The sequence below is a fragment of the Eurosta solidaginis genome, chromosome 2 (genome assembly GCF_040869045.1).
Source record: "Eurosta solidaginis isolate ZX-2024a chromosome 2, ASM4086904v1, whole genome shotgun sequence".
NCBI classification, from domain to species: domain Eukaryota; kingdom Metazoa; phylum Arthropoda; class Insecta; order Diptera; family Tephritidae; genus Eurosta; species Eurosta solidaginis.
In genome coordinates this window covers 5985583-6012025 of record NC_090320.1, presented here as the reverse complement: position 1 = coordinate 6012025, position 26443 = coordinate 5985583, and the positions used below count along the sequence as shown (strand labels likewise).

Genomic DNA, 26443 nt, shown 5'->3' with positions numbered 1-26443 from the left:
GATCTAGCGGAACATAAATCCTTCAGCATCACGATCTAGAGCGAAAGGGGATAGCTTCTGTACTGGCATATGGTGTGAGGCTCAGGAGGCGTGGTAGCGACTAGTGGTAGGGATTCCTACTGTTCGCACACCGGAAAATTTAGCTCTTAAAAACAGCCGAAGAAACTGGAGGCGCCCTGTGCCACGATAGTCATGAGTATGGTTGTTTGTTCACAAGATGTGTATCTAATTTTGAGGCAGTAATTCTCCAGGAGAAAGGCGTCACAAAAACGTTTGTCTAAATTTCCGGACGAAAACACAGCACAACCATAAAAAAATATTGCATACTTTGAGGCGCAAACTTGTCTTCAAATGCCTTTTGGTTAAATATTTCTAGCGATAGTTATTTCCAGCATGCGGGTAAAGATACTGACTGCTGTATATTTATATATTTTAATTAGTTATAAAATTATATTGCCTTCAAGTAATTAGTGTATTTATTATTTATGCAGAGCCAGTTAAACAAATTTTAATTGGCTTCCAAGTGTGCCGTAAATAAATGTTGTTTGCTGTTTAATATTAAACTCGTGCATAAATCATGTTAATTGTAAATTTTAAATTATGCTAGCAAACACCTACATGAAGTAGCAAACAGGTGGAATTAAATTTCAATGAGGGATGCGAGCAAACTTCAAAGGATGTAAAATAAACACACTCAGTCATTAACACAACGCCCAACCAGATTAACCAGAAACGTTAGTGAATGAGAAAAAAGTGCATCGTTAGCATTCATAGCAAACAAGCAGGCGTGGAGGGCATGCAAATATTTATAATCAGTAACTGTAAAATGCATACAGAGGACTAATATTTTATCTCATATATGTATGTGTGAGTGTGGGACGATGAGTGCTGAACTGTATAAGCGCCTAAAAATAAGCAAACACTTTTTATGGCAGCAACAGTAACTAACCAACAAGTGCAGCAAATGGCTAGATAAATTGAAAGGCTTGTTAACACAAAGCCGGGAAAGTTTTAAGCAAGAATGTGAAAGATGTGTGCGCACTTCACATAAACACCCGCACGTGCTCATCTACACTTACATGCAAATGCATAGAAACACATAAACACGTGTACTGAAAAACAGGATTTGATGTGATTACAGTTTTCAAGGACAGTAAACATGGATAAATCTAGCATAGCTAAAAATCGATACGAATGTGAGTCGTCCAATCCTTATGCAGTTGCCATGCTTTTTTATGCTTTACCATGCTCTGTGGTGGCGGTGGTCATTTGCGCCTTCACAAATAGACAGGAAATGCGCACGAGTGATTTGAGGTGTTACGGCATGCAGAGCGGAGGAGGAAGCTAACTGTAGCCTTATGCCCTTTTTATGCATTTAGCGTTCCGTACTTTGCTCAATAGCCATTGTGAGTGGCATTAGGTGCACTACTTTGGTTAGGGTCCGTTTTCTGCTCTTTGTAAAATGTATGAGCTCGTGGCTAGAAAATTACAGAAAATTATTAAACAAATATCAGAACTAAGGCATTCCCAAGAATTGGTTTCTTTCATATTTTTCTTTCTCTTAACTACTTCTTACACATTTCCATTATTGTACTTAATTGTTTTCATCACTACTGATTCCATTCTTTTCGAAAACTTTTTATATGCTTTTGTTTATGCGGAAATAAAATCAAAAATGTTATGAATGGGAAATGTGACTAGATATATAACACATGCAAGCCGGGATGTAAAATGGATGTAGGGGGGCTATTGGGGCTACTGTTATCCAGTTAACGTTTAAAATCTACCATAAAATAGATATTGTATATGGGACTAAATTCATAAACCACGAAGAATTATCAAAGGTCTTCTCACGATAGAATCAAGGCTTCAACATGAATACACTCTAGGACCAGTTAGAGGCCCCACAAACCCTACTGAATAAGAAATTGTATCTAGACACAGAGTATGGTATTAGAAACAAGCTGCAGGTGTGAATAGACTAGGGAGCAAGAGAGCAGGGTGTCCTGGCTTATCAGTATGTGGTGCTCGGTGTCGGTGATAGCTCTTACTTTGGTACGAACGTTGTTTGACAACAGCTGTGCAAACAATCGCCGATGCAGTCAAACGAGTGAGACGGCCGGTTGGGTACCAGCTGAGTGGTGGCTTGATAACAGGCGAACAAAAGTCGTAGTTAGCAAATGACAACATCGGAACGCCGGCATGATAATGGGACCAATTGTTGTAGTAAAATTTAAATTTGCGAGCAAATATAGCTAAGCAGCGGTATGGTAGCGACGTCACCAATTAAGTGTGCAAAATCGGTGGTGCAGCGAAGAAGGGAGTATTAGTAGCGGAGCCGAAGAAATGGTAGTGTCGGTAATAAGGAAGGCGGTGTTTCCCTTACATGGGTTAGTGCTGGATCACACACAGGATTTAGACGCTACATATAATGTGCCTATGGTAGATAGGGATATAGCAGCCGATACTGAATAGACTCATCTGTGGGTTGAAGGGAAATGCATTCTAAATGTACAATGGTAGCCCCAGGGGATAGCGAATCGCTTCACAGTCGAAGTAGCAGCTGACGGGAGTCATCTGATCATAAAAGCAGCGGGCCTTTAGTCGGAAGGTGGGAAGATTCATAACTTAAGCCTCCTTTACTTTGGAGAAGGACAACGCGCACCATGGCAGCGCCGCTACACACAACTGACTAGCAGGAGTAGAGATGTACGTTCAAAGGCATCAACTCGCGCTGGCTGAACTGCGAGGATGGAAATGACATGAGCTTTATGGCGCAGTAGCGAAACACGATGTCGATTGTTGATTGTCAGCTAATGCTTGTTCAGCACTTGCTTGTTTTATGTTGGCTAGCTGATATAAAGAGGACGAAAAAACTTTCAGTTGCTATAAATAAGAATGACTCAAAGCTATAAACTCCACAATTTTCTTACAGACTGCTCATTGAATTTCGCGCGATACCTTTTTTACTAGAGGCTCCGCACACGAAAATTAAAAAAAAAAAACTGAGTTTGCCTAGGATTCTGGGCAACATCTATGTGTTACTCTTTATTCGTTTCTCATTATTCTTTTGCCTTTGTGGCCATTTCTATGCCATTCGACTATTTAAAAAGAAGCAATCTTATGATTTGTGGGTATCCATTTTTGATGTGGGCATCAATTATTAATTTTTTTGTGTTTCCTAGCACACAACACCTTTTGCACATTCTTAATATGTATCAACAGCTTAAATTGACTAATTTTTTCACTTGAATGGAAATGCTAGTTTGCGATGAATGAAATGCTTGTAACATAAGATATGTAGGTATGTAAGTGTTGGGATTAAGTTAATGTAGCAAAAAATCGTCTCAAATAAATTTACATGTGTAATATAGGAAATATTTTATAGAAATATTTTTGAATAGAATAATAAGCCGTATCGAATCGATTAGGATAGATTTTAAGTCAGCTTATGCGATCTATACAGACTTTGACTTGAAAAACGGTGATATTATGGCAGAGTAGAAAAGATTGAAAACAGTATCAGATCCAGATGCTTAAATATTCTCGAAAACTCTGAGTGGACTACGTACAATTGTTAAATCACGATGAGGAGCACAACTTTGCGTGTTTAGAATACGTGGGAACCCGGTAAAGACACCTTCAACAACAATATCTGAAAAAACGTTACAGTGCATTATTGCCGTATTTAACTTCATCTTAACCTGTTAAGCCGTTAGCGAAATGGTTGTCGATGTAAAACTCATTTATCTTCGACGAAATAATCTGCCCACCACGAAGAAAATAAAACATTCATTGGAATTCCATTCCTGACAATTTGTTACAATCTAAGTCCTCAATATATAATCCTTTCAAAGACTTTACTCGACTCTGCGCCACGTATGCTTGTCCCTCCTCCAACTCCAAAATATTTTCATGTCACTTCTACCGGACTTTATGTAATATTTGTTCCAAATATGAGCCAAATCGGACATCATAGGTCGCGTTCTATTCATGTATGTATTATTGTTCCAAATATGGACCAAATCGGACCACAAATAAGATTTTTGTGCACGATTTTTTTTTATTATTGCATTGTCATCAGGTTCTGAACTATATTCCAAGTTTCAAGCTTATAGCTTGTCGGGAAGTTACTTAAATTTTAATTACAAAATTCGTTCGCAACGGCCGTGCAGCCAGTCAAGTAAACCTAAATAAAACCATTTAAAATACAAAAACATTCCGGAAATAGTCATAAGAATATACTGAGATAATTCCGTAACAGTATAAAAATAATCTCTAAAAGTATTGTAAAATAATATTGGAAACTGTCCCTAATATTTCTTTTACTATTTTTAGGATTATCCCGAAAACCATTCGAAAGCTGTCCTGAAGTAGTCTTGAAGTTGTCCTTAAAAAATTAGATAACTATCCCCTTCTTTAAATAGTTAAAAGATAAAAAATAAATAAATGCAAAACGGGATAGCCTCCGAAGTGGTTTTAGGCCGAGCTTCTCTTCCAATCTGCGTTGTGCTCCTTTTAATTTTTCCTACAAATGTATCTACATTCTAAACGGCATCTGCAAGGCAGATGATTTTTCACTGGGAAGGTTTTAATGGCCGAAATACGCTCGGAGTGCTTGCCAAATCACAGCCGCGGGCGATTCCGCTTAGAAAAACTCTATTTCAATTGAAAAAACTTGTTCCTAAAATTGTGATGTTGGTTTTCCCGGGGCGTGAACCTGGGATTCTCGGTGTGGTAGACGAAGCACGCTACCACCACACCACGTCGGCCACCATATATAATATTATCCGCAGATAATAAAATATGTTTCAGCACTGTAACCCCCGCTCATTTGTTTTTGATGATTGGAAGATAATGATGCACAACACTCTTCCATTTTGCAACTGTTGTCTTAATAAACAACTAATTACTACTGTAGTTTATAAAAACTTTAACAATGTCATATCTCATTAAACATTTATTAATGAGGCTCTCAATTTCTCACATAACAGCGATTTTCTTCGTGTGAATTTGAGCAGCTTTTTTACCCTCACCCAAGCATTATCAAATATTTAGAATGTGAAATTATTAAAAATCGACATTTGCACATTTTTTTGTATCTGTAAAACGGCGCACAAATACAAGTGTACCGTTACCATCATTTACCGGCAACCTTGACACTTACCTGCCAAGTTGAGTAAAGCCGCTAAATCGTTGCATTGCAATAAAAGCCCTTGAAGTGGGGTTACCTACACACAACGTGCATATATATTTATATAACCATTGCATTTTAGGGGATTTATATCCAGCTGTAGCTATACAGCAAATACTTAACCATAGTACAAGTAATGTCTTATTATACTTAACCATAGTACATTATTCCTTCCATGAAAATGAAATGGTATATTAATTTCGTCACAAAACCCAAAATTGTAAGTCCTTAAAGGAAAATGGATAGATCCATCATTAAGTATACCGAAATAATCAGGATGAAGAGCTGAGTTGATTTAGCCACGTCCGTCTGTCTGTTTGTATGCAAACTAGTCCCTCAATTTTTGAGATATCTTGATAAAATGTGGTGAGCGGCTGTATTTGGGTGTCCGATTAGACATTTGTCGGAACCGGCCGGATCGGACCACTATAGCATATATCCTCCATACAACCAATTTTTCAGAAAAAGAGGATTTTTGTCATATCTTCCTCAATTTATAGATTGAAGCTTCAAACTTCACCATATACTTTCGTATATTGCACATATTGTTGTCTGAAAAAATTGATGAGATCGGTCGTATATATAGTATATATCCCCCACAAGCGATTGTTCAGATAAGAAACTTTTCGTAATTACTGCCCTATTTTAAGAGCTAGAGGCTTCAAGTTTCACCGATTGCTTACGTATATAGTATATATTGTTGTGTAAAAAAATCATAGAGATCGGTGATATATACCTATAATATATATATGATGGTATATATAGTATATATCTATATATTTTTTTTGCAATTATCTCATACAACCGATTTTTCATATAAGAAACTTTGCGCAATTTCTGCCCCTTTTTTACGGCTAGAAGCTTCAAAATTCATCAAATTTCATCAAATAGTTACGTTTACGTCATATATTTTTGAAATACGTGATTCGTAGTCATAGCTTTCACACGCAGACCACAAAAAACCTGAAACGTTGCATCCTCACACAAAGTACCTACCTATTTTTTATTTTATATTTATCTTAAAAATCGTTTAAATATGTTCAAATTTCACAAAATGCTTACGTGTATAGCATATATTGATCTCTGAACAAATCATAGAGATCGGTGGTATATATAGTATATATCTCATACAACCGATTGTTCAGATAAGAAACTGCGCAATTTCTGCCCCATTTTAACAGCTAGAAGCTTCAGATTTCACCAAATGCTTAGTATATAGCATATATTGTTGTCTAAAAAATCATAGAGATCGGTGGCATATATATTATATACCCCATATAAACTGTCATTTCTGCCCCTTTTTTACGGCTAGAAACTTCAAAATTCATCAAATTTCATCAAATAGTTACGTTTACGTCATATATTGTTGAAATACGTGATTCGTAGTCATAGCTTTCACACGCAGACCACAAAAAACCTGAAACGTTGCATCCTCACACAAAGTACCTACCTATTTTTTATTTTATATTTATCTTAAAAAACGTTTAGGTATGTACATCTGTTCACTATATATTTTTTATCTTATACATCCGATTATTTGGAGATTACGAACGGGATAAGATTATTGTTCAGCCCCATTCATGAAAGGTATGAAGTCTTCGGCACAGCCGAAGACAGTCCCGTCCTTACTTGTTTTTTCTTTGTTTAAATGCTTTACACAAAAATCTCAACGAGGAAATCAATAACCTTGCAAACGATTGACCTCCTTCTTTTTTTTGTTTTTTTAAAGAGTGTTTTTTAATTTAGTGTAAAATTCACGTGCGTGTCTGTAGAATTTTCAGCTGTTTTTACCACCACACACATTCTTATCACGTAGTTTTAGCTTGCCCGCCTTGAGGTATGCTTTTAACTGCGGCATTTCAGTTTTACACGTGCGACACGCATGTGATTTTTAACATTTGCTATGTGCCTTTATCAACTTAGTTTTAAATCATTCATGGCATAAGGACATAGTCATAGACATAACATAGCACCGGGTCGTGCATTTTGAATTTCGGTTTAAATCAAGTGCAAAGTTATTTCATAATGAATTTCATTAGTTTTAAAATTCTTCCGAAATATTTCCTCACTTCACCTCCAAAGTGAATTAAATTTCAAGAGCTATTGTATGTTCGTAATTAAGGTTGTAAATTAATGGAGGGTTAAACTTTCGCATTATGAAACTTTAATTTTTATGGCAGCTTGCACTATTCCATTTTATAATTACATTTCGTAGCGCCGCCGGTTCTGGGTATTTTGAGGTTTGTTTGATTGCCTTATGTAATTTGTGTATAAATTCTTAAATGGTTGATTTTATTGCTCTTGTATCCATAGGGTGCAGTTTCTTAATTTTTTATGTGCCTTAATTTTAGGCTGGCGGTCACCGTGGTATGATGGTAGCGTGCTCCGCCTACCACACCGTATGCCCTAGATTCGAACCCCGGGCAAAGCAATATCAAAATTTTAGAAATAAGGTTTTTCAATTAGAAGAAAATTTTTCTAAGCGGGGTCGCCCCTCGGCAGTGTTTGGCAAGCGCTCCGAGTGTATTTGTGCCATGAAAAGCTCTCAGTGAAAACTCATCTGCCTTGCAGAATCCGTTCGGAGTCGGCATAAAACATGTAGGTCCCGTCCGGCCAATTTGTAGGGAAAATCAAGAGGAGCACGACGCAAATTGGAAGAGGAGCTCGGCCTTAGATCTCTTCGGAGGTTATCGCGCCATACATTTATTTTTAAATTTTTGTTTTTTAATTTTAGGCTACTTACTCTTAGCGTATGAATGAGAATAATAATGGGGTGGAGTCATCGAGTCATGCTTCATGGTCCTGCTTTTTCCAGAACAAAGCGGAGGGATGACATAAGGTCAATGGCCGTAACTTCGATGATTATTTCAAATAACCACAGAGTCAATTGAAGCTATGACCATATGAAACGATGTCAAACATATTAAAATTACGACCACCTTGCTTTTCCGAAATGGTCATAAAGTCAACTCTTTTTTATCCGGTCTTACGACCACTGGTTTTTTTCGCACGTCCAAGTTTTTTTATTTAAAATTTTCGGATACGGCGCCGATTTTCTTATATTTTGATCCCATTCTGGTAAAAAATCGGATAAAAATTTGGCTCAATGAGATTCTCTCTGAAATAAGAACTTATTCAACTAAAAGTTAAGAAAAAAATTTGGAAAAACATATTGCTTGCGCCACTTCTATTCCTTATTCTGGTTCATTTGAACGTTTAATCCATCCTGCAGAAGTTTTTTGTTTTTGTGCTGATCTTAAATTGCTGTACCATAACCATGGTCTGTTTCCAGAAATTGTCTTAAGGTCAAACGAAAATTTTCAAGACGGTCATAAAGCCAAATTAAGAAATGTCAGAAAGTCAATTGACCTAACGGCTATTTGAACTGGCCTTAATACATAACGACAACTGAATTGGCCGTTGAGCTTATGTCTTATAATAAAGAGAGGAAAAGGATGAAAAGATTTGGTACGGGAAAAATGAGGGAGAAGAAGAAGAACAATGCCCAAGGGCCAGCAAAAGCAATAGTAAGAAGAAAAAGAAACTTAACAGTGAGAGAAACAGCAAGAGTAAAGCTAGACAGAAATGAAAGATGAAGAGAAAGTGAAGAAGGCATAATTATACAATGGCTTAGATTACCTTGGAATTACTTTTATACTAGAATAAGCCATATCGAAGAGAGGAAGAGTGTGCTAATATATTTATTAAAAATATTGTCTACTCGGAAACTGCGCAGCATTTTTGGTGAAAGTTTAGCCTTGAATTAACGAAGAAAATAGCTAAGACAAATAAACCGTGGCCATTGTGTTGCTCTAAACATCTTAAAGCATTTCTGCCTAGACATCAAAGCAATTTTGGCTAGACATTCATCATCATCATCTTCCTCAACTCCTATTGGAGCATAGGGCCTCGACCACCGACTTAAATCTTATTCTGTTAGGTGCAATTCTTGTGATATCATTCCACGTATATCCTGCGTCTTCGAGTTCTTTATCCACAGTTCTGCGCCAAGTTTTCGCAGGTGCACCAGGTCGTCGGCTTCGGATTCCATCGCAATGCTTGTCTGGCTATATTTACTGGAGGTCTTCTGAGAGTGTAACCAATCCACGCTCATTTACGATTGGTTATTTCTGTGGCAGCCTTAGGTTGATTTGTTCTAGACCATAAGTCGTCATTTGAAATTCTTTCCGGCCATCGAATTTTCAGGATTCGGCGCAGACATTTATTAATAAAAACTTGTGGACGTTTCTGAATTAAAGTTGAGCTTTTCCACGTCTCGCAAGCATAAAACAGTACTGATTTAACATTCGAATTAAACAGTCGAAGCTTCGTTTTTAAAGATATTTGACTGAACCTCCACACGTTTGTCAGTTGCCAAAAGCCATTCTTACTTTGTTTATGCGAGACTGAACGTCCTCATCTGCACCGCTCTTATTTGAGACAATACTACCAAGATAAACAACGGACTCTACACCTTCGATTTCATTCTCGTCAACCGTAAGCATTAATGGCCTAGACATTAATTGGCAAACAATAAATTTTAAACAAATTAAATTTTTAATTTCTCGAACGCTAATATTTTTACAAAAAGAACATTAACAAGTACCACAATAAAAGCAAGTACCGACACTTTATGTCAAAGGCAAACACAAAAAGAAATCGTAAAAAATAACAAAAAAAAAGTTAATTCGCATACGTAAACATTCTAATATGTATGTAAATGGCAAAATAACTGTTTTTACAGCTATTAAAATAATAAACTGATTCCGCTGAATAAATAAATATTTTGTTCCACACTTCATGAGTTGCCTAAAAATAGGCGCAAAGGGTTGTTGTAAGGGTGAGGGCAGGTAAACTACATATAAAAGTTCAAGTTCAAGTGCAAAACAGAGCATGTAAATAAACAAAAAAATATGAAAGGAAACCAGACATTTCGGTGACAGTTACAATAACAAGTTTTGCTGTTTTTAGAGAAAATATTTGCACGAACTACTAATGACAATATTTGCTCATACCACATAAATACATAGATATGTATATGTGCATATACAACAGTGAACATAAAAATATCACTGGCATTTTTTATCAAATTTCGTTAATAAAGTTCCTCTGTTTTTTGTTTTCAATATTTTCAGAAAAAAACTTTGTAATTGAAAGTATGCCAACCAATCTCGAAAACGGTTTCCGAAAAATTATTATGTATTCCATTTATTTTGATTTCCATCAATTTTGTTGAGTATGCCGTTTTGTAACCCAATAAATGTTAGGGTATCACACTTTGTTATAGATCTCTCAAGATTCGCATTGAATTTAAAAAAAAAATTTCCCCGACGTGTGTTTCATATTTTCTTTCATATAAAAAAATGTTATTCGCAAATTGTATGGTATAGTCTAAATATTGTCAAAACTCAATGCGAGTTTTGGGAACTCAAACTGATTGGGCTTCAAATAACGAAAATAAAAAAAGGAAGAGTTTAATTTGACGAAGTTTGGAAAAAATAGTCCCTGTTATTTTTCTGTTCGTTGCCATTATGGGGGGTAGTGCACTAAATTGTCATTGCATTACATTTCATTAGCATTACACTATATTGGACAAAATTGAGTGAGCACTATTTTTTATCACACTTCGTCTAAAAAATGTATTGCAGTCATTTTATTTTTTAATACCACTCAGCTGAGTAAAAAAAAAATATGTCAATATTGGAAATTGTGTATGCCTCCACTCAAATGAGTGAAGAAAATTTTTGAGCACTAAGTGGAGCTTTTAAATTTTAGCTGAAAATATTTTCCCTCCTACCATTTAATTTGTAGTGAAACAATTTTCAGCTTCACTACCACTAAAGGTGAATGAAACTGATATTTTTTGCATTACCACTCAACTGTGAGTGAAGGCTGGTGCATGAATGCATTACCCCCGTCTCTGTTTGCTGCTGCTGCAGTACTCGGAAATATAAAATTTCTATAGTGTTTAAAGCAGAGCCGGCCACACATATACTAAAAAAATTTCATAAGTGTGTGTAAAAATTGAGTGACAACTCCCCACAGTGTGCTAAAAGAAAATGTGGACTGTGAAGTTTGAAATTAAAAAGGACTTTGGTTATTTGATTTCAAGCTAATCCTGAATATATTTACTTATGTATATTCGTATAACTAAGAACGCGGAGGTCGAGCAAGTTAGATAAAACTTTTTTATAAAAGAAGGTATGGTCAATGCAAAACTTACTTAAAAAATTCACTTTTTCATGAAGAAAGAACTATAAAACAAAGTAAATGTAAAGATAGAAATATACATTTTCAAAACATAAAGTTATTCAATAAAAAAAATTATGAAAATTAATAAAACCAAGTAGAACGTATAAAAATATATTTATATTAAATTGACAATATTTATTAATAATTAATAATAATTAATATTTAAATTATCAATATTAATGTGTATGTTCAAAGGAACTTAATAATACTAACTAAAACGTATTAAAAGTCACTTTAACATTGCAGCATATTGTTTTTATTATGTGCCCAAAAAGTAGCATGGACTTTTCCTTTTGCATTCACTGTTGATTTTAGTGAGTGACAAGCGAAAGCAAACGATCGTGATCGCACATCGTTAGTGTCGGTGTGAAAATACGAACTCAAATTGCACAATGTGCAACTTTTGGCCAGCTCTGGTTTAAAGTATTTTGGGTGCCCTAACATGTAAACAAACAGTAAGGAATTTTATTATAAAACATATCAGCAAAGATATGCAGATGACAGCTGATGTGCAGTGTTTTTTTAAAGAGAGAAAGACAGATTGACAGCGTCACTCTTAAGCGCATGCGAAGTCGGTTATGACGCGGAGAAATAAAAAGAAATATATATCGAAATAATAAAGTAGGTATAAGACCTGGTCGAATAAAAATGTTGCATAATACAACCCCCAAATTTAAAGCGTATGCTGAGAAAAACAGCTGACTTTTGTTTTTCTGTGCTAACTGATGAGTCCACTGTCAGTTAAGTGCAAGTTGTGTGTAAGCAAAATTCAGGTATTTTTATACTCAGTTGAGCAGAGCTCACAGAGTATATTAAGTTTGATTGGATAACGGTTGGTTGTACATATATAAAGGAATCGAGATAGATATAGACTTCCATATATCAAAATAATCAGGATCGAAAAAAAATTTGATTGAGCCATGTCCGTCCGTCCGTCCGTCCGTCCGTTAACACGATAACTTGAGTAAATTTTGAGGTATCTTGATGAAATTTTGTATGTAGGTTCCTGAGCACTCATCTCAGATCGCTATTTAAAATGAACGATATCGGACTATAACCACGCCCACTTTTTCGATATCGAAAATTTCGAAAAACCGAAAAAGTGCGATAATTCATTACAAAAGACCGATAAAGCGACGAAACTTGGTAGATGAGTTGAACTTATGACGCAAAATATAAAATTAGTAAAATTTTGGACAATGGGCATGGCACCGCCCACTTTTTAAAGAAGGTAATTTAAAATTTTGCAAGCTGTAATTTGGCAGTCGTTGAAGATATCATGATGAAATTTGGCAGGAACGTTACTCTTATTACTGCATGTACGCTTAATAAAAATTAGCAAAATCGGAGAAGGACCACGCCCACTTTTAAAAAAAAAAATTTTTTTAAAGTAAAATTTTAACAAAAAATTTAATATCTTTACAGTATATAAGTAAATTATGTCAAGATTCAACTCCAGTAATGATATGGTGCAACAAAATACAAAAATAAAAGAAAATTTAAAAATGGGCGTGGCTCCGCCCTTTTTCATTTAATTTGTCTAGGATACTTTTAATGCCATAAATCGAACAAAAATTTACCAATCCTTTTGAAATTTGGTAGGGGCATAGATTTTATGGCGCTAACTGTTTTCTGTGAAAATGGGCGAAATCGGTTGATGCCACGCCCAGTTTTTATACACAGTCGTCCGTCTGTCCTTCCGCATGGCCGTTAACACGATAACTTGAGCAAAAATCGATATATCTTTACTAAACTCAGTTCACGTACTTATCTGAACCCACTTTACCTTGGTATGAAAAATGAACGAAATCCGACTATGACCACGCCCACTTTTTCGATATCGAAAATTGCGAAAAATGAAAAAAATGCCATAATTCTATACCAAATACGAAAAAAGGGATGAAACATGGTAAGGTAATTGGATTATTTTATTGACGCGAAATATAACTTTAGAAAAAACTTTATAAAATGGTTGTGACACCTACCATATTAAGTAGAAGAAAATGAAAAAGTTCTGCAGGGCGAAATAAAACACCCTTAAAATCTTGCCAGGTATTACATATATAAATAAATTAGCGGTATCCAACCGATAATGTTCTGGGTCACCCTAGTCCACATTTTGGTCGATATCTGGAAAACGCCTTCACATATACAACTACCACCACTCCCTTTTAAAACTCTCATTAATACCTTTAATTTGATACCCAAATCGTACAAACTCATTCTAGAGTCACCCCTGGTCCACCTTTATGGCGATATCTCGAAAAGGCGTCCACCTATAGAACTAAGCCCCACACCCTTTTAAAATACTCATTAACACCTTTCTTTTGATACCCATATTGTACAAACAAATTCTAGGGTCACCCCTGCTCCACCTTTATGGCGATATCTCGAAACGGCGTCCACCTATGGAACTAAGGAATACTCCCTTTTAAAATACTCATTATCACCTTCCTTTTGATGCCCATATTGTACAAACAAATTCTAGGGTCACCCCTGGTCCACCTTTATGGCGATATCTCGAAAATGCGACCACCTATACAACAACCACCACTCCCTTTTAAAACCCTCATTAATACCTTTAATTTGATACCCATATCGTACAAACACATTCTAGAGTCACCCCTGGTCTACCTTTGTGGCGATATTCCGAAAAGGTGTCCACCTATAGAACTAAGCCCCACACCCTTTTAAAATACTCACTAACACCTTTCTTTTGATACCCATATTGTACAAACAAATTCTAGGGTCACCCCTGGTCCACCTTTATGGCGATATCTCGAAACGGCGTCCACCTATGGAACTAAGGATTACTCCCTTTTAAAATACTCATTAACACCTTTCTTTTGATACCCATATCGTACAAACAAATTCTAGGGTCACCCCTGGTCCACCTTTATGGCGATATCTCGAAACGGCGTCCACCTATGGAACTAAGGATTACTCCCTCTTAAAATACTCATTAATACCTTTAATTTGATATCCATATCGTACAAACGCATTCTAGAGTCACCCCTGGTCCACATTTATGGCGATATTTCGAAAAGGCGACCACCTATAGAACTAAGGCCCACTCCCTTTTAAAATACTCATTAACACCATTCGTTTGATGCCCATATTGTACAAACAAATTCTAGGGTCACCCCTGGTCCACCTTTATGGCGATATCTCGAAACGGCGTCCACCTATGGAACTAAGGATTACTCCCTTTTAAAATACTCATTAACACCTTTCATTTGATACCCATATCGTACAAACGCATTCTAGAGTCACCCCTGGTCCACCTTTATGACGATATCTCGAAACGGCGTCCACCTATAGAACTAAGACCCACTCCCTTTTAAAATACTCATTAACACCTTTCGTTTGATGCCCATATTGTGCAAACGCATTCTAGAGTCACCCCTGGTCCATCTTTACGGCGATATCTCGAAAAGGCGTCCATCTATAGAACTTAGGTCCACGCCCTTTTAAAATACTCATTAATACCTTTCATTTGATACCCATATCGTACAAACGCATTCTAGGGTCAACCCTGATCCACCTTTATGGCTATATCCCTAAATGGCGTCCACCTATAGAACTATGGCCCACTCCCTCATAAAATACTCTTTAATGCCTTTCATTTGATACCCATATTGTACAAACAAATTCTAGGGTCACCCCTGGTCCACCTTTATGGCGATATCTCGAAACGGCGTCCACCTATGGAACTAAGGATTACTCCCTTTTAAAATACTCATTAACACCTTTCTTTTGATACCCATATCGTACAAACAAATTCTAGGGTCACCCCTGGTCCACCTTTATGGCGATATCTCGAAACGGCGTCCACCTATGGAACTAAGGATTACTCCCTCTTAAAATACTCATTAATACCTTTAATTTGATATCCATATCGTACAAACGCATTCTAGAGTCACCCCTGGTCCACATTTATGGCGATATTTCGAAAAGGCGACCACCTATAGAACTAAGGCCCACTCCCTTTTAAAATACTCATTAACACCATTCGTTTGATGCCCATATTGTACAAACAAATTCTAGGGTCACCCCTGGTCCACCTTTATGGCGATATCTCGAAACGGCGTCCACCTATGGAACTAAGGATTACTCCCTTTTAAAATACTCATTAACACCTTTCATTTGATACCCATATCGTACAAACGCATTCTAGAGTCACCCCTGGTCCACCTTTATGACGATATCTCGAAACGGCGTCCACCTATAGAACTAAGACCCACTCCCTTTTAAAATACTCATTAACACCTTTCGTTTGATGCCCATATTGTGCAAACGCATTCTAGAGTCACCCCTGGTCCATCTTTACGGCGATATCTCGAAAAGGCGTCCATCTATAGAACTTAGGTCCACGCCCTTTTAAAATACTCATTAATACCTTTCATTTGATACCCATATCGTACAAACGCATTCTAGGGTCAACCCTGATCCACCTTTATGGCTATATCCCTAAATGGCGTCCACCTATAGAACTATGGCCCACTCCCTCATAAAATACTCATTAGTGCCTTTCGTTTGATACACATGTCATACAAACACATTCCAGGGTTTCCCTCGGTTCATTTTCCTACATGGTTATTTTCCCTTATGTTGTCACCATAGCTCTCAACTGAGTATTTAATGCTCGGTTACACCCGAACTTAACCTTCCTTACTTGTTCTGGTTATCTTTTATTCCCAATAGTTTTTGGCGGTTTAAATGAGGGTTGCAAATGGAGCTATCTGAAGTCCTCCAGTTAAATTCTAACGACCCAAAAAGATAAATTGGAAAAAGATCACTATCGTGGACGGTGTTCGAGAGATAAGTTCTCCGGAAGATGTATGGTCCTGTCCTTGATACCGACGGCGAGTATCGAAGAAGGTGCACTTATAAGCTGTACGAGCTTTACGCAGATATGAAAATAGTGCATCGAATAAAAACCCAAAGGCTTAGCTTACTAGGTCATGTTATGCGAATGGTCGAAGACGCTCTGACAAAGAAAGTATTTCAGTCGACACCGCACTTTGGAAGCAGACGAAGAGGGAGACCTCCACTCATTTGAGTGAGGCAGGTGTAGGAAGACTTAAACTTCGTCGGCGCTCGCAATTTGCGTCAGTTATGGAGAAATAGGGATAGCTGGTATGACTTGTTATGAAACGGCCAAAATCGTTTAGGCGGTTAAGGTGCAATTATATGATGTTGATGAGGCACTAATTAGTGTGTTTGGAGCTTTAGAAGCTGACTGATATGAACTTTTAAATCCGATTCATTTTTTCTTCTTATAACATCATCAATATTTTCTTACAGAAGTGCAAGAAAACTTTCAGTTTCAAAAGAGTTGGGCCAAAGATACATGGATGCTAAAGGCGTTTGTTCCATATTACAATGGAAAAGATAGATGGTGTCATGTGTTGATTCTATATAAGTAAGAGTTTAACCTATTAAATTATCACGATCGATATTGCGGCAGAGTGACGCGCATCTCCCTGGAAGTCTGCTTTCTTCAACTGCTAGTTTCGAGCATTTATCGGCATGGAAATTAAACGAATTATCGTGTATAGCATTGAGGGTCTGAATATGCTCAGATTTCTGCTATGATTCCTAAGAGCAAAAAAAAAATGTATCACTATCTTCAAAAATGTTTATGGCAGATTTATTGTGGGGCTATTTTATAATCTAAGTTAACACAGCGCGCAATATTTCTTTTACTATAAGTTCATGTCCTAGTACTTTAGAACTATACACACTTACCTATCTTCTTACCAACATCATTAACTTCAAAAATTTCTCTCTCCTTCTCTCTTTACAGGCCTATGAACGACGTTTTCCCAAATGCCCACAAATGCCCATCGTTCTCGATTGTGAATTAATTCAAGATGAAATACTGGAAAATGGCGCAAAACGACACTCAAAAAGACGCTGTAAATTAGCTGTTGATGCACCCTATATTTTCAAAAAATTAATAGGTGTAGACTTTGTATACTTCCTACAAACAAACTACCTCGATCTGGCCAATCGGACACTCAGTATTGAGGCTGTGAATGAGAGTTTCTCATCGCGTATTGAAATTTTTGAACGCTGCCGTTATTATGCACATCCTGACAATCCCGATTGGACATGTTTTGATCAAACAGCCACATTAGATATTAAAAACTTTTTTGGCTTCGAACATTCCATGGAAAAAATGGGCATGAAACAATATACACAAACAACATTGAAGGGTAAAGAAATCATTGAGTATTTCATAAAAGAGTTGGAAGAAGAGGGTGTAACAGAAGTGAAACGTTGGGTACCTCCTGTTGATGCACCCTGTTCACCAACAACGCGTGAGGATAGCGAAGAGCCAAACAATCAGCAACAAGATGCTGAACGTCGACGCTCCTCACACGATGTATTACTCGATGGTGACTTTATAGCTAAAAATTTGGGTACGCTCACACCAATGCAAGCATCCAAATTATTAGAGCTGCGAAAAATGCTGGATGGTGTCGAAGATTTGGAAAAAATGCCAAGTTATCAGACCATACTGCGTTTTTTGACAGCACGCGATTGGCATGTAAATCAAGCCTTCAATACGCTACAAGATTCGTTAAAATGGCGAAAGGAAAACAATATTGACTCACTGGTTAAGGAATATAAAGTGCCAGCGGTGGTGGCGAATCATTTTCCAGGCACTTGGCATCATTACGATAAAGATGGGCGACCCATTTATATTTTACGTTTAGGGCATATGGATGTTAAGGGGCTGCTAAAATCTATTGGTACCGAAGGTTTACTAAAGTTGGTGAGTTTTGTGTCGTTAGAAAGTGTAAAATTTTTACTTATAAACGTGAATTTTTCTATATCTACAGACGTTACACATTTGCGAAGAGGGCATGCAGCGTATCAAGGAGTCGGCTGAAAAGTTGGGCAAGCCAGTGCTCAGCTGGTGTCTGCTTGTAGATTTGGAAGGTCTTTCCATGCGTCATCTTTGGCGACCGGGCGTTAAAGCTCTGCTCAATATCACCGAAACTGTTGAACGCAATTATCCTGAAACTATGGGACGTGTGCTGGTGGTACGTGCGCCGCGCGTTTTCCCTATAGCTTGGACTATAGTGAGCGCTTTTATACGTAAGTCTACTAGAGTTTTTAGTTAGTTAACGTTTGTAGAGTAAGACAATCTTTCTTTATTTTCTTAATCCACAAAACAGACGAAAACACACGTTCAAAATTCCTATTCTATGGCGGTCCTGATTGCTTGCACATGAAGGATGGCTTGGAGCAATACATCGATTCGGATATCATACCCGATTTTTTGGGTGGTCCATGTAAGGTAAGCTGCAGCATTTTTTTTAAATACTGTAAATATTTGTATGTGATTTTGTTTTTCGTTAAACCTAATCAAACATTTCTTTTTCCTTATAATTATTTACGCTCAGTCCACACTGGCCTACATTCCGTATGTGGAAATAATTAATCAAAAGTATTTTACGCATTGCTTTTTTCCTAATTGCGATTGTGTAAGGGGCGCTATTACATACATAGCTTTTATGTTATTAGATTTAAACATTTTCACCATTTGTACGGGGTCTTTTCTTTTTGTCTTTGCTGTTGTACGAAATATTTTCCTCCTACACCAAGCGTTCCTTGCGCCCTTTGAATGCAATTTTTGTTTTTTTCAAATTTAGTGATAACAAAAGTAAATATATGTCTGTCATGTGTTGTACTTTGTGCGATCGTCTTCCATCTTTCTTGCTTCAGGGCACTGATAAAAAAGCTCCATTGTATGGTAGTTCACTGACTTACTCCATAAGCCACAAATCTTATTGAAGTTGTGTTGTTTTTATTGTGAATGGCAAAAACATTAATACTTTAATTAATTAGCAGAATGTGAGCACTGAATCCTATTTGCTTGTTTTTCTCTTTTTCGTCTAGATAGTACGTTATTTCTGAAAACCGTTCTCATATCTGGAGTATTTCATTTCGTCATGCAAGTTCCATTGGAAAAGCTAATTATTGAACCACTACGAAACAGTCCTGAATATTTCGTTTTTGTTAGGATGGAAGCGTGCGAAGAATGCCATCCCACTGGGGAGAAAAGCTAATCTGAATAGGCCATTAACTTTCTTAAAGCCCCACAAGTCTTCGGGACTATATGGATCTCATTTAATCCAAATTTCTCAGCTTGGCTTTGTGTACGAGTTTTGGAATGTCAAGCGCCGGGAAATGAGTGCTGGAATACATTTTTGATCTTTACGTCAGAAGCCATCATCAATGAGAGGAGGTCGCCATAAACGGTTCTTTATTCGTTTCTCAAACTACTAGTGAGGTCACTCAATAGCAAAGAATATATGCTGGTCACCTTTCTTGATATCGATGGAGTATTAAGCAATGCCCTGTCAGAGGACTTTTTTGGCACTGTGATTCGCATCGCTTCTGAGGAAGCTCAAAAGATACTATTGGGCAGCAGAAGGTTCACAACAGAGTTGTGGACCGAAGGCTCAGAGAAAAATGAGAAAGGGTACTCTACGGCGGTTTTTCCTACTGCTTTGGGTGGTGGTTGTGAGGGCCTTGTTTCAGGGCCTAGAGGGAAGATATTGCCAGTTCGTGGCCTTTGCTGATGACCTGATGATTACTCTTGAGAACAAGTTGTAATAAAAGCGTAAAGTGGAGGGCATAGCTATATAGGGCTCACTTGCCTTGTGCTCACTTGCGTTGTGGTCTTGATAAGATATCTTTCAATTTAAGATTCCGGTATTCTACACATTAAGACTTTTCTTCATCAATGGAAAGAAAGCAGCTTTATAAACTGTATTGTGCTAAATCTATATATATAAATCAAATTCTGTGTGTGTGTTCCCTATGGAAACGTATTTCCCACACTTCAATCATCACCAAATTTTGGATATAGGTTCCTTCGATCAAGACGAAGGTTTCTCATATTTCAGAACTAAGAATTTTAAATTAAACTTTTTTTCAATTTCATTTGCGCCACTGGATGGTGCACAAATTTTGTATGTCAGCAAAAGTTACTAAATCTAAAATATTTTGATTAAGTTATGAGATTTTGAGTATGAGTTATGTGTGACAAAATAAAATTTGAAAAATAAAACAAATAGTGATAAATTAGAGGAATGAGGGATCTAATCTCTATGTAAAAAAAGAAGAGGGAGATATACGGAAATCATAAAGGGTAAGAATGAGAAAAATTGGAAGATGCATTTTGAAGAAGATCAATAAAATCTTATATACTGATTGCTTGACTTTGAGTAACGGGAAGTAATGCGTTAAAATACACCTTTTTATTTAGATTAGTATCTGCCCAATCCGAGCAACGCCGGGTACCCTGCTAGTAACATATAATCTCTAAAAAGTTTCATTGAATAGATCTGAGAAAATTTGTCTTAGTTTCCGAGGTACGCTTCCAACATTGCTTTCTGAAGCAAATAATGTGCCATAAACCTAGTGAGAATTACAGATCAAGCTTAGCAAGTGAAATATCGATTTTAGGAGCATATGAAATGGCACATTTATGCCAATATGAAGCTCAGCGTATGTAGATAGATAATCACAGAACAACTATTGTATTCAAAGCAGGATTTTTAAAGGCCACAAATTTCTTATATCTAATAGGGGAAAATTCAAGAATCTTATACCATGCAAACACATTTCCTTATATAAACCCACAAAAACCCACTTGCGTGTTATGCGTATTGTACGTGCTAACTAAGTGATTACTTAAGGCCACTTGCAGAACGGCAAGTTATTTTTTAGCTCAGAGTTAATTAAACAAATTTGTTAAAAATGTATAAGTTTAACCCCTCATTTAAAGTTAATTCTGAGTTAAAAAAATACACTTACCGTTCTGCACGTGGGCTTTAGATTTTAGAAATTCCGGAAACTAATTATTAGAGTAACTAAAACCATCTATTTTTCCTTACATAGACGCTCATACACGAAGGAGGTATTGTACCAAAAACGCTCTATAAGATGAGTTCCTTAGAAGAAGACGATGTGGAAGAAGAAGAAAATAAGAAAACACATGAGGCTGGCGCTTTAATGCAGGAACATCGTAGTCTCTATAAGACAGTAGAATTAAAAACCGGTTATATACATGAAGTAATCATACCCAATCGAGATGCAAAAAGTGTGCTCACCTGGGATTTTGATGTAATGCGTAGTGATTTACATTTTACTTTGTATCGCGCAACGAAAGAGCTACCACCTAAAGCTGGTAAGTAGGTTTAGGTTGTTGAAATCTTTGTGCAGACAGACTTATTTTTCTTACCAACAGATACCGCTGTCTCCATATTTGATATGTGCGATTTCATCGAAGGTGAGCATTACTTCAAGGAGGAACCAACACTTATTTGTCGACATCGAGAAAGTGTGCAGGTGAGTGAGAGAAGTTTATGTTACTCGCATACGTTTGCTAAATTTCTGTCGTTGTGATGTATACTCTTTTTAAGGGCTCTCATGTAATGCACCACACAGACACCTACATAATGCAATGGTTTAGTCCATCTTGCGGCGATGAGGGGCCCACACAATTGAATGTTTTCTATGAAGTGCTCAGTTCGGCAAATTACAAGGGCTCAATGACTAGCTTACAATCGGGCTTCTCTGCAACATCGGCTACAAGTTCGTGTCAAAGTCGATGATATGAAATGAATAATGGTGGTGCTTGTAGTAGTACGAGTAGTGCAGCAGCAGCAGCGTTGACGCAAAATGGCAATGGTATTGGGGGAGTAGCAAGAAAAAAGCATGACCAACAACAGCACCAAAAAAACGAAGATGAGCAAGTGCGCGAACATGGCATTATTGCTGCCGATTCTTTAATGGAGAAGACATCAAATTGAGTTGGAAGTAAAAAACAACTTTGTATATCTCAAATAAATATACAATTAATTTTTGATTTAAATTTTATTAAAATAATTTTATAGTTCAATTAAATCAAGAATACTGCTTAGATAAAAGAGTAATAATGATCTGTTTAGTAAAATTCATGAAGCTCTAAAACGAAAAGAGAAAGATTGGAAGTTACCTAGTTCTTAATTGTTAAAAATTAGCTTTAAGAAAAAAAAAATGTGATCAGCCGTTAGGTGCATGCAACTATCAATAACTAGCATGTACCTACTATTAGTCCAGTTTGTAGTAAAACTGCAATTATTAAATTTTAAAATAATTTGCTACGAATGAAAATCAAAGTAAAAATAACAAAAATAGAAATTTACGTTTAATTTATATAGCAAAATTTACTGAAAAAAATTATGGAGTACACGATTGGTAGAGCTCTGCTCAAAATTATAACTAATTATAATAATTAACTATAAGCTAGTAATCATTACCACAAAAATATCATGTACCCGAGCCGAATATGCAGCAATAAACACACGCAAATACATATTTTTGATAATCTTACAAAAGCAACAAAGACAACCAAGTAATAGAATATATATAAATGAGTTTCACAGCGATAATGGAACTGCTTTACTTACAATAATCTGTTTAGAGCAATTTTTGAACTTTCCCGGTATTTTTTTTTTTTTTTGCATTATTACTACCTACATTACAAGTTCAGTTCGCCCATAAAATATAGCAAACAGCTGGAAAAAATGCTAAAGCCATATTGACCGATCGACCATCCTTGCTTTATTACTAGGCGCCCATAAAACGCAGCAGGTAACTGGTAGCTTTGCTAAAGTAAAGTCATATTGATCGACCATCCTTGCTTGAGAACTAGGCAGGTTACTAGGAACTTTGCTAAAGGAAAGTCGTATTGACCGACCATCATTGCTGGTGTACTAGGCGCCCATAAAATATAAAACGAAAACGGATTAATGCACTTAGCGCCTCAACCTTTAACGATAGAGCCTTGAATGGTGGGTTAATCTGCAAGTCAGTAGCTGAATGCTGCAATAAAAATTTTGAAATTGTGCTTGGTTCAAGAGATATACACAATAATCGGTTTAGTCGTCAGTAGTTGACGTACGCCGGATACCTCACGTAGCGCTTGAACGGTTGATGATAGAATCTTGAATTAAATTGTGTCCTAATTAACATATAGGTAGCTATATAACGAAAAAAAGGTTAAGAAAATCTTGCTTGGTTTCAGAGATATAGAGAAATTTAGGTGGTGGGTCATTTGTGTGCACATAATTCCCATTTTTGCCTTCAAGGGCTAAAGATGGAACTCAATGCCAAATTGTGGATTAATCTACAAGTGGGTGGCTTTATAATACCAAAGAAAAGTTTAAAAAATCTTTTTTGGTTCAATAGATATAGGATAATTTTGGCGCTGTGTCATTTGTGTACATATATATAATATGTACTTCTATATCATGATTCAATTACTAGAGGTTTGTTCTCCAATGATGACAGATCTTTGACACTCCCAAATTGAAAAATCTGGACGGGTTGCTTTTACGTAGTAAGGAAAACGGGGAATAATTCAATCCCATTTAGTGAAAATTGTAGTAGAAAAGTATCTTTGGTACTATATTAGTTTTTGGGGAAATAATTAATTTTCTACTAAATATTTCGTGAATTGATAAAGTTATGTTGGATTGGTCATTCTTTCAGAAATTGTTTGGAGAATGCCTTACGTTAGAATTTTATTCAAAAATGCACTATCTCAAAATTTGTTTCAAAAACTCCCTATATGAGCATAAGTTCAATGCATTTTGTCATAAGAGGGAGTTAATGAAAAGCATTCTGAGATAAGACGTTCTTCAATCTAACTCTAATACAGGACGGTTTTGTGAAAAATCCTGAATTGCGCTACTCAGGAGCCGCAATGAACTGACAAAAACAAAAATAAAAGAAAATGGCTTATTGTCTTAGAACTTTATATTCCTACCTAGACTTTGACAGAAGAGTTAAGCTTTTGTGCGGTCCTGCTACACAGCGAGTATTCACCTTTTTATTTTGAAATTTCGGAAAGCTCTTTTCCGTTAAGTATTTGTGGAAGCGTTCCGGATACACCGTTAATTTAGAATATTCGGAATACGTTCATTTGATACTACTTCACGAGATCCAAATATATCAAATAAGTATATACAAAATATTCCAAATATAAACCGATTCATCAAATTCTTAAATGGAGACAAATGTTCCGAACATACAGAATTAATAGAACAGAAGGTCGACTTTTAATACGCACCCAAATATATCGAGAGGTGTCAAAATATGCGTATCGACCTCGATAACAACAATTCGGAAGGCGGAAATAAAAATTTTAGCTCGTTCAAAAGATATTGACGAAAAATTACCCCGGGTTGCGTTGGCGGCCTTCAGCCGAGCTTATAAAAAATTACCCTGGCCGGTCCACCAATTAAATGCGTGCAAAATCCCTTTGTACACAGTATCTTTTTCAATGCACAAAAACATTACAAAATCACATGAAAATTGCCAACTTCAAATGCAAATATCTCCGGACAGAGATACAGTTTAGCTTTTCCGCCTTCGGATTATTGTTTTCGAGGTCACCTCTCTCGATATTTTTGGACGCGTATTAGCAGTAGACTCCTGTTCTAGACTTTTACCTGAATAAGTTAACATGCCCAATGAGTACATTTCGTTATGGCATCTCCATTATTTACTAATGACATTTTACGTGAATCAATTTAATAGTCGAGGTTTTGACGTTGAACAATGAATTTTGAATTGATTTAGGTTTCGTATATTCATAGGTTTACGTAAGTGCACGATTTCTTGGTGTCCCCACTTTTCATAAAATTAGCTATGTTCAATGTTCAGCCATACTAATGGATCGAGGCATAGTTAATAAATTCACTATAAAATAAAAAAAAATGTTCTAAGGAATTATGCAGTTCAGTACTTATCCGGTATTTGTAAACTGATTGCTTCCCATTTCTACTACTAATATCTTTCGAAAATTCGCAAAGAAACAACACAGTTAACGGATGTCAATTCGATTTGGGAGCAAAATGGCCGCAATTGTCAAAAAATGTGTCTGTCGAGCAAACCTCTTGTGATTGAATCATGCTTCTATATCAATACCTTCCTATCTTCCTAATGTGCAAATTTTCTGTCAATCATTATTTGCTGAAACTGTGCAAATGTATGTTCTGCGCATGCGCGGATTTTGTTAGTGTTAGTGAATTGTAGTAGCGTGTGTAAAAAAAGTACTAAAGGGGAGACAACGGGTCACTATCCCCTTTACTCAACTTCTGCATACTAATTGTTATAAAATCTCAGTTTAGTCGATTAAACAAAGAAAAGGCCAACAAATACAATACAAGGCTTCATGTATTTATTATTTAAACATGGGCTGCAGCCATACAAAGTACATTATACACATAAATAGTAAAAAAAAAACAAGGCGAAGAATTCATATTTTTGAAGTGAAAAAAATTCATATATACATGTATAAAAATATACATACATACATCCCAACAAGCATTTCTTTAAACGTTTTTAAAAATAATTTAAAGTGAATTAGCTTGAACAAACGATATATAAACGTTTTCAAAATTTCACTTATTTTGAGTTTTTTAATTAAGTAAATTTTTGATAGAGTAAACAAAATATGAGTACTGGACTGGGTACTATTGGTGTTGAAATAATATCAATTTTGTAAATTTTTTTCTAACATACTATTTTACGTCCGTGTTTTTTTTTCGTTTCAAAAAACAAACGAATATCCAAATAAAAACTTATTACTTCCTTACACAGCTGTGTCCGGTGATTATTAAAGATGTCATTGCTAAACAACTTTCGATGGCTATGTGATCGTCCATGATATTATTGGAGAATGCATAACTTGTATTTTGAAAAATTTTGTTTATAAAACATAATTTTGCATTTCCAATTGGGCATGCCTTGAGAACTTGTCTTAAAGCTTTCTCTGACACTATACAAATATTACATATGTCCACAGATGGTGCGACAAACGGACCTTTGTTTTTGTGCGCTGAAAGTAAAGGCATTTCTTCACCTATCAATTGTCCTTAACATGTGGAACATTTTATTTTCTTTTATACCTTCCAAGCAACA

At 36.2% G+C, this 26443-nt stretch overlaps 1 protein-coding gene across 10 annotated transcripts in view; it reads left to right on the top strand.

Moving 5' to 3' along the window:
* The window catches only part of retm (real-time), a 49069-nt gene extending 23301 nt beyond the window's left edge, over nucleotides 1-25768 (top strand). For all 10 annotated transcript variants that reach the window (XM_067764195.1, XM_067764191.1, XM_067764190.1 and 7 more), the window contains exons 3-8: nucleotides 17256-18230; nucleotides 18298-18556; nucleotides 18637-18758; nucleotides 21371-21659; nucleotides 21720-21820; nucleotides 21895-25768. In XM_067764195.1, coding sequence (XP_067620296.1) covers nucleotides 17256-18230; nucleotides 18298-18556; nucleotides 18637-18758; nucleotides 21371-21659; nucleotides 21720-21820; nucleotides 21895-22086 — 1938 coding nt within the window. In that variant the 3' untranslated portion in view covers nucleotides 22087-25768. The remainder of the gene's footprint in view (nucleotides 1-17255; nucleotides 18231-18297; nucleotides 18557-18636; nucleotides 18759-21370; nucleotides 21660-21719; nucleotides 21821-21894) is intronic.
* Nucleotides 25769-26443: the final 675 nt, after the last annotated feature.